At 36.1% G+C, this 14,159-nt stretch overlaps 1 protein-coding gene across 3 annotated transcripts in view; it reads right to left on the bottom strand.

Annotated features, from left to right (window-relative positions):
• LOC126249560 (transcriptional coactivator YAP1) overlaps positions 1-14,159 on the bottom strand; it is a 364,909-nt gene that overhangs the window by 19,216 nt on the left and 331,534 nt on the right. For all 3 annotated transcript variants that reach the window (XM_049951227.1, XM_049951240.1, XM_049951234.1), the window contains one exon: positions 9,431-9,603. In XM_049951227.1, the coding sequence (XP_049807184.1) occupies positions 9,431-9,603 (173 nt within the window). The remainder of the gene's footprint in view (positions 1-9,430; positions 9,604-14,159) is intronic.

Here is a 14,159-nt window from a genome sequence, read left to right as displayed (position 1 = left end):
GCTAAAAACTCCCCAATTTTGCATTTATATTTCTTCCTAGTATGGCTTACCTCAATTCTCAGTCATTACTCAACATCTTACTTGACTTTGTCTCGATTTCTTCCTATTGACATTTGATTTGACTGAATGAGTTATGAGTGGCACGAAGGACAGATGGTTTGTGTCATGGGTGCTGGAGGAGTTAAGGGAATATTTTAGGCCATTATGGAGAGAGGAGATGTGAGAGATGAAACTCTGACGTAAAACCATGATTGGTTTTGCCAACACAACCTGTAATATTTAGCTTCACCGCACCATTATCATACAACTATGATATGATTCTGATACAATTATGATACAACTAGCTTACAGTCGATGATGTGCTCTAGACCAAGCCAATACGTGATGAAGTGACCCAGCCACTAACTTATCTTGTGTCACTTGTAACTCAGTCTTCGTTTTTTGCATGTATTTCCGATATACTATATTAAGCAACAACATCAATCATCAACTTTTTAAATTCAAGCACTGTCTCTCGAAGAATATGCTCTGTCATAATCGATGAAATGTCACCCATTTCCAGTTAGTGAATTGTTATTGGCTGGCAACTTGTTAAGTCGCCCAATAGCCAGCGCAGCTACCACACCACATTAACACACATAAAATGAGCTTGCCTGCTGGATGTGTGGAGAGGAGGAGTGGCCCTTCAGTGATGGGAGTGCAGGTAGGGTTGTGAAGTGCTTAAAATATACTTTTCATGCAAATTATGTGCTTCAACAGAGATGTCACATGGAAATAGAACAAGGGCTTTGGGATACATTTCACAAATACTTTTATGTTCAAATTTGACACGATACAATTGCAACAACTACATACATTACTCATGTATATACTTTGCACTGCACACACCACACACTGTAGATCATGAAGAATGGCAGCAGTGATAAGAGCGCAGCACTTGAGATTTGTTTCAAATTTACATTTTACACAGTGTACAGAAATTCAGTGACGAGACGTCTAATAAGGTTGTAACGTCAAGTGGCGAAGTAAACTCATTTTTCCTTTCTCTGTTTCTCTCAAGCCTAAAATAACACTTTAATGGTGGTGAGTATATGAAGTGTAGCTCATAAGAAAAGCATTAAACAATAACAGCTATGGTGACAAAGTATGTCATTAAGCAGAAGTCCGCATTTATTCTTATGGTTTAACCACTTAGCTGCTGTGATATTTTTGGTTTCATTTAACATGTTCATCAATTTTTGCTTTTTTCCGTGTGAGCACAAAGGATGACATCTCAATAATGTTTGTTTTGAACATATAATTTGTGGTTGTAGCATGTCAAAAAACAGCTAATCACACTGTACTCCGATAATTTCAATTTTTCAATGAGCCTTTATTTGCTGTTACACATCTGTGATTTTTCTTTTTATGAAGAACTGATGTAATTCATTACTACAAATTATTGTATCAACATTGTATTGCACACCTAACTTTCTTCACTTAGATTTTAAACAACGTATTGGAGAGGACAGTGAATTTTAATCATATGTGTCAATTACATGTGTTTTTGCTCATATTTTCCTCAATTCTGCATTTTCCTCAATTTTGTTTTTGTAAGTCCGGACCGCATGAAAACTTAAAGCAGGGGTTTTTCACTGTATATGTATACCTTACCCTCCACTCAAAAAAGAACCAGCATAATCCGTATCTCTTCAGGCAAGGGGTTGCTTTCACAGTTTCTTATGTTATTGAATTTACCATATGTTAAAATTCAGGAGTAAGTGAGAAACACATTTTTTTGTTTTCTCCAAAACAATTTCTGCACTGAGATACAGGCCTCCAAACATGACACTGAACACCTTTTGAAGATGCAAATTTTGGAAATTTTTTTTTAAATGCTGTATCTCTAGAACAGTTCTAGATGTTTTGTTAGAGTTCTCTTTATTTAAAAGATAATTGCTTTATGATTACAATGGTATCCATCATCATTTGGATTTGCAGCTCCTTGTGTTTACCATGTTTGCAGTTAAAATTTTAGGATGTGAAGTCCACCAGTTATCCAACACACCATTTTTTCCAAGTACCCAAACATGTTTCAGCAGCACTGTGCCATCATCAGTGGGTTTCCATTTTATTTAATCTGCAATGTGAACATTTTTGCTAAATGATTACAAATTTATGTGGATATTTAGTTCAAACAATAGTTTGTTTCTTTTTGTTAACACCCTTAAACTTTGTGTGCATAATTTTTCAGGACCACTTGTGTATTATTTAATACAGGTAGCTTGTCATCTGTTTGGTTGCAGATGACAAGCTACCTGTAATAAATAATATAAGAATACAGTAACATACTATCAGGAATTTTTCACAAATATCAATTCAGCTGTTGAATATTGTGCATCCTACAGTGAAAAGGTGCAAGTTTTAACTATTATTCCAGAGACATTTTCAATGAATTTTGAACCATGTTCCATCAGTATCAAAGTACATGGTAGACAAATAAAAAAATGTAAGGTCTGTAAAAGGAGTGTTTGGAAGACAAGATCCCTATTATGGTCATCCTGTAGAAGCAGCTCAAGTTCAAATAATGCAGTCATTTTATCTGGAAGATAAAAGGGACTGTTCTCACTGGAGTGCCAACAGAAAAGACCCTATAAGTGTAACAGTTGAAGGTCAGAAAGTTGTGAAAGTGAAGAGGTACTTGACATGCAGAATTAAAGAAACTTTTGCACTTTATAAGAGCAACTAAATAACTTCACATACTGGAAGATCAAAATTTTATGCACTATGACCTAAGTGGGTAGTTCCAAACCCACCCAGAGATCTCTGTTTATGTGTGTACTGTGCGAATTTTGAACTTTGTGTGGCAATTTTGAAGAACTTACTGAGCATGTGACATATGACACCTTGGTTGGGTGTGTTAAGTCATTAGTAGTCTGTGATGTAAAGTGAGAGACTTGTTTGTTTCAAGAAAGTGGTGACTGCCCTGGAAAGGGAGGACTGTCTTTACAGATGCTTGGCCTGGAAGACAAAGCAGATAACTCTGCAGAAATTACATATGCGATGTGGGAGGAACATAAACTAATTAAGAAAACCATCGCCTTTGACAGATTCATTGATTACCTTGGTAAATGGTCAGTGAAAACAGTAACACACCAGTATCTGAAGAAATTCAACAACAACACATTGCTGAAGTGAAAGGGTGTGTACAGACTGAAGAACTATGTTTAGTGCTTCACTTTGATTTTGCTGAGAACTGGTTCGTAATTCTCCCACAAGAAGTACAAGGATATCATTCACTGGAGTAATGACCAGGTTCCAATTTTAACAGGAGTGATATATTTTCAAAACAAGACCACAAGTGTTGCAGCTATAAGTGACGGCACAGCACATAACTCAGCACATGCTTTGCTAGCAGTGCACAAAATTCTTCGACTGTAAACGGAGGCAGAGAAGATGATTGTTATTTCTGATAGTGCTCCTAGTCATTTTAAAAATCCTTACCAGCTGTTTGAACTGAGTAAGTCACTTGTGCCAGCTGACAGGGTATACAGTGCTACTGGTCACGGGAAGGGGCCTTGTGATGGTGTAGGAGGCCTGCTGAAGCACCATGCTACAAAACAATCTTTTCAGACCAAATACAGCTGCAATTCACAATGCTGAGGATTTTACAAGAGTCATGAAATCTTACACATCCACAGCCCTCATTCTTTTGTCCAAAGAGGAAATCGAAGAATTCTGGGAGCAGAAAAAAGAAGAATGGTCCAATCAAACTACTCCTGTGAAAGGAATTCAGAAGACACATTCTTGGGCTCAAAATTGATGGGCGAACTCACATTTCACACACTTTAAGGAGCAAGAAAGATGAAATTTCATTTGTTTGGCCAACATCTCAGAAGCAGCAGGATAATATTCGGATTCACAACCTGAGAAGGGGGATGTTTGTGACGTGTGTGTATGACTGTGACTCATGGATTGCAGAAATTATAGACACCAGTTATGAGTTAAACGAAACTGTAGTGAACTTTATACTACCACATGGACCAGCTATTGGATACATGTTTCCAGCTGAAGAACAGCAACAATGCCATCAGTGCTCACTTCCTGTTCACAATGTTTTGAAGATTGTAACTGCTCCAGTTCCCATTGGTTCAACAGGAAGACATCACTCTATATCAAAGGAAGATACTGAGGCAGTAGAACACATTTCTCATTCACTGACTGGCTAATTTCAGTACAAAACAGAGTGCACAAAAGTTGTGTAAATTGAAAACTTTAGGTCTTTCGACCTTTCACATACATTTTGGAACCATTTAAAATGCTTGGAAAATGATTCTCTTACTCACCTTTCAAAACTAAAATTATGTTAAATAAGGTTAGGTCTTGATTTTTATGAGCCTTTTATGTGTTAATGTGGTAATAAAACAGGTTTTATGTATGCCAAAAATTTGAATTTATTATAAAACTTTTTCAACCTGAAAGTGGCAGCTCTCCTTTTCAGGGAATGTAGAACTATATGGTACAAATCAACAGGAAAAAAAATCAAAATTTTATGGACTGGCATTTTTGAAAAAAAGTTTTTTTCTATAATTATAAAAAAAGTTCAGAACACTATAGAAAAAGAACTTTGACAGATAAGTCCAAATGGAGGATTTCTTTGTAATCATAAAGCAATTATCTTTCAAATAAAAGAAACCCCAACAAAATATTTAGAACTGTTCCAGAGACAGAGCACTTTAAAATTTTTTCCAAAATTCGAATCTTCAAAATGGTATGCACAGTGTCATCTTTGGAGGGCTGTATCTTGGAGCAGAAATTGTTTTTGGAGAATATAAAAATATAAGTGTTCCTTACTTAGTCCTTCATTTTAACACATGCTAAATTCAATAACATCTGAGACTATGAAGGTAAGATTTTCTCCTAGCCAGCCTGAACTGATATGGACTATGCCAACCATTCATTATTTAATTGCACACTATGGAATTATTTATTTAGTGAGATAGTTCTAATTACCTAAATTAATAATTATTTTAGATTAACCTTCTCATTAATATTCAGAATTACCACATCTGCTTGAAAATAAGGCAAATTGTTAATGTTTTCAGTGAATTATCATGCATACAGCCGAAATAAATAAATGTGTGTCACCACTAAGTGTGCAACATATAATAAAACTTGTCACTGCATGTTATTAGAATACATATGACTTTGAACTTTATTTGGACATTTTGGATATCAGATATTTGGCTTCTTGATTGAGGATATTAGTCTGGTTCAGGTCATAGTCACTAGCTCTAAGCAACCAAGCTTGAACTGAAAGGCATACCTGGGAAGCGTAAAGTACAAAGATTTATTTCTAGCAAAGCAAATGCAGATTACGTATCTATTTTTAAGTTAACAAGAAATCTAGTAAACATAAGGGCAATACATTTGATTCTGTCTTGATATATCTGATAGGTATTATACGCTTGTTAATATAATAGGCATAAAGCATAAAAACATTGACTATGCTGATAGCGCCCATCCACTTCAGTCCATGACATCATCAAAATAGCATACCCCAACCACTCATTGAAATCCAAAATACATGAAGTACATGTCTCACCAATCCACAATCTTTTCTTTAAACCTAATGTAGACCTGGTGTTAGGCTACAGATTAATGTGTTATCACAACTTATATTCCAAAAAATAACATAGAAGTAAAATGAAATATTGTCAGTGTTATATCATATCTTCATTTGCATACACATGCTGGCACATGCTACTAAAAAATTACATCACAAGTCAAAGTCAATATTTTGATATCTGTTGGCTCAACCCACCTTAAATCATAGAAGTACCAAACAAGGAAGTAAGAATATCTGGAAATAGTCAAATGACCATTGAAATCTGTGAGAAATGAGGAAATATTTATTCCAAAGCAGATGTAGTGTTTGTGGTAATTTTTGCTATCACTAGAGTACACATGCAGCCAACTTGGGTAGCCCAGTAAAACAGTTGTTTATTTTCAACAAGTAGCATGCTACAATGCCGCTTTGTGTATTCTTCAGGAAGAATCCCAGTTCTCCCAAGTAACATGCTGACTCCCATGGAGCAACGACATGTAAAATAATTCATCATTGAAGTCTGTGGGTTACTTCTTACAAGGGAACCTCCCCATCACACCCCCGTCAGATTTAGTTATAGGCACAGTGTATAGGCCTTGAAAAACTAAACACAGATCAATCGAGAAAACAGGAAGTAGTTGTGTGGAACTATGAAAAAAAAAAATAAGCAAAATATACAAACTGAATAGTCCATGCGCAACATAGGCAACATCAAGGCTAGTGCACAGCCAGGAGCGCCGTGGTCCCATGGTTAGCATGAGCAGCTGCGGAATAAAAGATCCTCAGTTCAAATTTTCCCTCGAGTGAAAAGTTTAATTTTTTATTTTCAGACAGTTATTATCTGTCCGTCCGATGCGAGGTAACTGCGCCATAATATGAGGACGCTACACCTAAACAAACATCGAAACAAAACATATGTTTTGACAAAGCACAGGGAAATCTGTGCGACTGTGAAACTGTTGCATTCATTTGTTGCAGTTTATGTGACAAACTCTTATGTTTTCATCACTTTTTTCGGAGTGATTATCACATCCACAAGAAAACCTAAATCGGGAAATGTAGAAGAATCTTTTTACCCATTCGCCAAGTGTACAAGTTAGGTGGGTCGACAACATATTCCTCTCATGTGACGCACATGCAGTCACCAGTGCCGTATAGAATATATCACACATGTTTTCCTGTGGAGGAATCGGTTGACCTATTACCTTGCGATCAAATGATTTCGGTTCCCATTTGAGAGGCACGTCCTTTCGTCTAATAATCGCACGGTTTTGCGGTGCGGTCGCTAAACACAGACACTAAACTTATTACAGTGAACAGAGACGTCAGTGAACGAACGGTCAGATCATAACTTTGTGAAAATAAAGAATGTAAACATTTCACTCGAGGGAAGACTTGAACCAAGGACCTCTCGCTCCACAGCTGCTCACGCTAACCATGGGACCACGGCGCTCCTGGACTCTGACTATCCCTGATGTTGCCTATCTTGAGCATGGACTACACAGTTTGTATATTTTGCTTATTTTTTTCATAGTTCCACACAACTTCTTCCTGTTTTCTTCATTTATCTGTGTTCAGTTTTTCAAGGCCTATCCACTGTGCCAACTTATAACTAAATCTGAGGGGGGTGCGATAGGGAGGTTTCCTTGTTAGCCCACGTGAGTATTCGTGGAAATTAAATTTCTGACTGCACAAGTTGTGAAACTGAGGTAAGTATGATACAATTACTGTAATAAACACCAGAAAAGCATTGCACATTTTATAATATTGTTGTGAGTACCCATTTTTGCAGTTAGGGCCATTTCTTATTCTTTATATTGTATTTTTAGATGGTGGGTTATAAAAATAAGATTTATGGACAGATTCAGAGGTGGCTACTGGAAGATGATGAAGATGGTGACATTTTGTGTGAAAGTGAGGAGGAAAAAGGGCTTGTGGGCCAAAATTTTCCACCTGTGTCTCCTCTCTAGTCTGATACACAACAGGAAGGTGAGGAAGACTATGCTGATGAAGATATGCCCCTGTTGGCTTTGTCTACCTTTCAGTCTCGTGATGGCATGAAATGGAGCATGTTACCACCATCCACTTCTAGAACAGATCACCCATTTTGACTCATCCACCAGGCCCAATAGGTTTGGCTAAAGATGCTACAACAGCTCTTGTACAATTTCTGCAATTTTTCGATGGTGATGTATGGAACATTATCATTTATTTGACAAACATTTACATTGACACTATAAAAAGCAACTATCAAAGAGACAGAGATGCATCTCATACTGACCTGACAGAAATCAAAGGTACTTAAAGGAATTTACTCATAATTTGAACTTCCTGTGAATGGCGAAGAAATCTAAAGGACTTTTGGGATAATTCGAAAGGTACTGGCACTGAATTAGTATATACAACTATGTCAGAGAGTAGATTTCAATTCCTACTGCAAGCTCTCCACTCTGATTATGTAAGAAATAGGCAGGCTCATCAAGGAAACAACCAACTGGCTGCAATATGCCAAATTACAAACATAAATATTGCACTCCAAGTGAAAATCTTACGACTGATGAGCAGTTACTCCCTTTCAAGGAATGCTGTGGTTTCATGATGTACATGCCAAACAAACCGGCACTGTTCTGTATAAAGATTATGGTGGTGGACGTCAAGTATCCATATGCCTATAATTTTGAGATTTACATAGGCATGCCACCAGAAGGTCCATTTAGAGAATCAAATGAAGTGCCTGATACCATCCATCATATTCTGAGTGCATTATATGGCCTGGGATGCAATATCTCTGGTTTACTAGTGTCCTACATGCAAAGAACTGTCAACTCAAAAGATTATAATTGTAGGAACACTAAGAAAGAATAAACCAGATACCTGAATTGTTCGAAATAACATAAAACCGAGAAATCAATGAATCCATTTTCGGGTTTCAACCTGATTGCACACTAGTCAGTGATGTGCAAAGGCAAGATTTGCTGTTTTCTACACTTTACAATGATGACAAAGCCAATGGTGCTAGTAGTAATGCTAGCAAACCAGAAATAATCACATTTTATAACCAAACAAAGTGTGGTGTTGATATTTTTGACAAAAAAGTGTAGACAATACAAGGTTACTTGAAACAGCCACCAATGGTTTCTCACACTGTTTTACAATTTCGTCAATATGGCAGGCATAAATGGTCTTGTGACATATAAGATGAGCAACACTGATAGAAAGTCGTCTGCCATCACTGCCTACAAGAAGTTGGATTCGCGCTAGCAAGACCTTCTATTGTGTGTTGAGTATCGCAGCAAAATCTATCCAGAGCTATCAAACTGAAAGGCAGACTACTTCTTGGACTTCCAGAACAATCAATGTACACTGTTACACTTACTCACAGAGGAGTTGTCTGTTGTTTTCTTTGTAGTTGAGCTCGTAATCGCAGCAGATGTACGAGACGCATTTGTAGCGATCATCAGGCTGTCTTGTGACCTGAATGTACGCCAATTGAATATAGATGATGTGAAAAAAATCAGAAATCGGGACACTAATAAGTATTCTCTTTAAAATTAAAATTATGTGATCATCATCAAAACCGGTGTTTGAACATTGATTTTTGAAGAGTTTATTACTTATTTGTTTACAGTAGTTAAAAAGTTACATTTCAGTAATTGTATGTGTAAAGGTGATAAAATAAAGATGTTTCATATTTATACAAGGTGTTCTCTTTAAATTATGTCCTAAACTGTAAATAACATAATTTCTTGTTGGGCTACTTACGTAGCCCGCACTTGCGCTCAAGGAGTGTTTATGGGCACATGCAGTCTAGTGTTAAAATTGTGAAATATGATATGATAATACCTGTCTGAAAATCTCTTGCTGCCTCAGTTTCAAACGTTCCCTTTCCATTTGCAGTGACTGTAATCTGAGCTTTTGCTGGCAAGCTTGCAGAGACTGAGAAGTGAGTGGTTGAATCCAACTGGCACCATGCTGTGGCAAAATACTCCCCACTGGTGACCTCTGGAGCTGCATAGCTGTGAAAATTATACAGATTCAGTCATTCACTCAAAGTGTTATCTGTAGATGCCGTAGAATGAGCTACAAAAAGAAAATATCCTCAAAATTTGAGATTTTCTAATATAATGCAAAACACTGTCTTTAGCAAAGAAAGAAGAGTGTTTATTATTAAAAGTCAGCCTTATCAGGTTTTTTTTCCCCCTGAATGCCAACATTAGTACTCCAGCACTTCATCGATTAACATGATAGCCTTTGTTTTATTATTTTTACTATATAACAAGCATGGACAGTCTGCTGTAAATGATATAGGCAACTTCCTCATAACAAGGAATCAACTAAAAGTCTCATTACTACTTCATCAGCATTATAGCGTACTAACAAGAGCAGTTTCAGATTTATCTATGTACTAGAACATATATATGGTTATGCACTTTTTCCAGATGTGGTTATGCACTTTTCCTTCATCACAAATGTTGTTCAATGTTCTCAGAAAGTGTAACATATTTTACAACCAGATGTTAGCTAGGCCACATGGTAGGGACCTTTTTCCTTCTTTTTCACATTTGAGAAGTGCTTATCAACTGGCAAAATGAGAGCTTAAAATAAGTCAGATAATTTAATGATCAAAATCAAATAATTCTGGTTGCGATCTGAATACGTTATTAATTTATTTATCCTCACAACATTATGACTGTATCATTTCATTTCAGCACATATAATTTAATTTAAAATTATAGCTACAGAAGAAAATTAGAATAGCAGAAATTAGAACAATGAAGATCAGTTAGGCATGCACATTTAGACTGTGTTCCAAGCCAGCAACAAACATTAGAGAGGGAGAGAAAGTTGAATAATGTACTATGCAAGTAATGAAGAGATGGAAAAATGTGTGTCCGAGAAGAAAAGAGAAAGAAGCGAATCCAGGCGAAGAACTGATATTATACTTCATTGTTTGACAGAGAAAAAATGTCATACATGCTAGTTTGTGAGGGAATAGTTATAAGGATACCAAAAAGAAGTCCTTAAGTTTTTTTCTTAACAGTAGCAGAACATTGTGTAGTTGAAGTGCAGGGCAGCATTTTCCATGGGAAGAGACAGCAGTGACTAAGGAGTTTTAAAATGTTTTTCTTTTTTGGATGGCCACACCCAGGATATTAGGAAACTTGCATCTTTTGTTTTAAAAGTGATGAGATGAGAGATACTTAATTTTTAATGCAAAGTATGGGTGTGTATGCTCAGTCCAATTTTAAATTACTACTACTACTACTACTACTACTACTACTACTAATAATAATAATAATAATAATAATAATAATAACAACCAACAATATCAGCTTTACAGACACTTTAGTACAGACGATCTCTATTTTTATTTTGTTCATATGAAACTAATTACTTCACAGATGCTAATAAACTGATTGCTGATCCACAACTGTTCCTCTCTCATGCCATTTCACTTTTAAGATTTTATCTGCAATAATTATTTACAATTACAAAACCAACAGAGACAGGAGAAAAGCACACAGCAGTAAAAAATCACAGTTTTTCCTAATTCAAAAAGAAAAACAAATGCTTTCTTCAGTTATTGTCTCTGAGGTTAATGTGAACATGTAGAGAACTACTCATTGTTGCTTGACAATGAACTAAAGTGAGATTGGGTGTTATTGCTGGTATGAAAAAACCACTGACTCCTTTGCTAGATTGTAGAAATAGAGTGAAAGTGACAGTAGAAAGAACATTAGATACACAATACGACACAAAAGAGTACACAACCAAACCCCAACTGCAGCTTTAGAAGGCTTCCTGCTCAAATTTCATTCAAGTGAAAACCAAAAGGTAAAGACAGAGAGAACAGAGAAAGATTCTACTCAAATTTAAGAAGCTAAATTAGGACTAGAGTCACAGAGAGTATAATAGAGTACAGAACTGAAGAAAAAATGTAACCGTAAGCTTTTATTATACACCGACCACCAACAGCTGTTTAAGTATCAGCTGTGACTTTAATAGCACACAATTATTACTGGCACTACTAATTTGTTTATGGCACTAAATCATCATAGGCAGAGAATTACAACATTTCTTGAGAATGTGAATTCTATTCCCATTGAAAGGTGAGAGCACCAGATAACACCAGCCACACACACAAAAACATTTATCATTTCCCTAGCAATGAAATCTTTACACAGTTTTGTGCAGTAACCATCATTTCACATGTTGAATGGAGGCATTTTGTTGAGTGGAGGCATAGAAGTATTGTTGCAAAGATCATCTGTTTGTTGTGAAACATGATAATACCTGTCTCAATTTCATCATAACTGCTTTCAGGCAGGGCCAGTTCTAAAACATTTTTCCACATAAGCCACTTACCATTTGGCACCTCCTACCCCTCCCCCTCCCATTCCCCCCCCCCCCCCCTCACACTTTGACACATCGGTTTCCATTACTAATTTTTATATGCACCACATGCAGATGATATACTTTGGTGCTCTTCTAGCTTGGCAGTCCAAGTAACCAGTACCAATTGTGAAATGTCCTGTATAGAAATCTCTCAGCTTGGCACCCCAAGCAGCAGCTTATATCATTTGGGCCTTGAACTGGCTCTGCTTCCAGGTTTACAATGTGAAAGCTAACTTTCATAGTCTAACAATCACAGTCAATATATGTACAAACTAAAATAAAATACAGAAGTCTATCGAAACACTGAAGTCAACTCCTTTTTCCATTTTTACAACTGTTATTGGAGTTTAGTTGACATGTTTTGAAAATTATTACTCAAGACAGCTAGTAAGAATGTCCTAAACTGTGTGTGTCTACACCCAAAATCATGGTTGGCCAAAAGAACAATGGCACTCCATACAGCTCAAACCTTGCTATGAGTGACATTTTCCTTTTTTATTGTGTGAAATCAGGACCCACTTATTATTTTCAATGCTGGGTGAATCAGTCTGATTTTTAGAGGAATGAAAATGTACATCAGAAACAGAAACATATTTCAGTTGTAATACTTTATTTCTGTTTAATCATCATCGTGTATAGAGCCATCATGTTCTCAAGGCTGAAAGAAATGGACATAATGTGACAGCAACAATTTACAGTATTTTAGTACCTACCTTCAGCGGCACAATGCTTAAGACAGCCAACAGCCACATATAAAAGTAAAAAGTGATGACCCTAACACAGCTTTTGGAACTATTACTTCCTTTCTCGAAGAGGAGGGAGACATAGGTTGGTAAAAGTTGTCACAGAAGAGTGGGTCACACGGACTCCAGGGTAAGAATGACCCAAATTCCCAATACAGGTGACTTCCTGTCATTCTGTATTCTGAGTGACTTACCATTCCTTTTCAATATTCCTCTCTCCTCCCCATGGGAGGGACTAATAGATCCAAAAGCAAGGATAGTTTATCACTTTTATACCCGCAATTATGTCTCATAATTTGTTTTCTCAACAGATTTTTCCTTTGATACATTTAAAACACTTTCCATATTAAAAGCTTCATTCCTAATTTTGTCCTCAAAACTATATGGTCTTTAGGGAAGTATGACAGTGACATTTTCTTTAAGTTAACAGGATTAGTATTTGTTGCAAGTGCTGCATTTTCTCCATAATTAATATTTTTCTATCACTGCAAAGAGATTCTTTACAATCAGACTCTCTTCCTTTCCATATGGCAGTAGTTTCCAGACACTGAGATGAAAAAAAACCTTTAGTTCCTAACAGACATTTACACATCAACATATCATTTAGATTACTAAAGCAGATCAAAAGTATTAAGTAAATATAAGTTTTGGAACAGTTAACTAGTTGCTTATGCAGCTGCTACAGTCAACCTAATGTATTTCCAAATTTATTTAAATGTGTAAAACTTTTCGTAACACTGTTTTTCAATAAAACTCAATAAAAAGGCAAAAATCTACTATAAAATATAACAACTGGAAATACAAGAAAATGCTTTAGAAACTTGATTAGAAAAAAGTGGAAGAAACAAAGATGCAGACAATTTTGATCCAATGATATAAGCTATCAAAACAGGGCACAAATTTTTAAATGTTACCTTATTGGAAAAATGTGTGTTTAGCAAAGTAAATACACCACCTTTACAGACAAAACAGTTCACTGACACAGTTTCAGTACATTTCATGATGACAATAAAAAACATTCAATTTTGTTGAGATAAAAAGAGCAGTCCAACTATTCCCAGAGATAGTGTACAATTAGTTTTCATCACGATGACACTTGCTAATGACAGGGAACAAGAGGGTGGTCAGTATTTTCTAATACATGGATCACACTTGCTTTGCTTCTTAGCTGATTTCCTGCAGAATTTTTGTTTTGTTTGTAATAATATAGGTAAGTAGCAACTATTCACTGTAACTAAAAAAGTGTTGCCCTGCTTTCTTTTGTACAATATGGCTTTGCAGCAAATTTTATTACAATAAATTTAGCCTGTGTAAGCACAAATAAAGCATAGGAGCATCAACTGCTTCTTTTGGTTAATATATAGCTTAACACATTCCACATCCCTGAAAGTTCTCCTCCTGAGAAGAATCCAAGAAATATTTGTTATAAAGAC

Source organism: Schistocerca nitens, chromosome 1, assembly GCF_023898315.1.
Source record: "Schistocerca nitens isolate TAMUIC-IGC-003100 chromosome 1, iqSchNite1.1, whole genome shotgun sequence".
Taxonomy (NCBI): domain Eukaryota; kingdom Metazoa; phylum Arthropoda; class Insecta; order Orthoptera; family Acrididae; genus Schistocerca; species Schistocerca nitens.
Note: the sequence above shows the minus strand (reverse complement) of the source record. Positions and strands in the feature narration are given on the sequence as shown.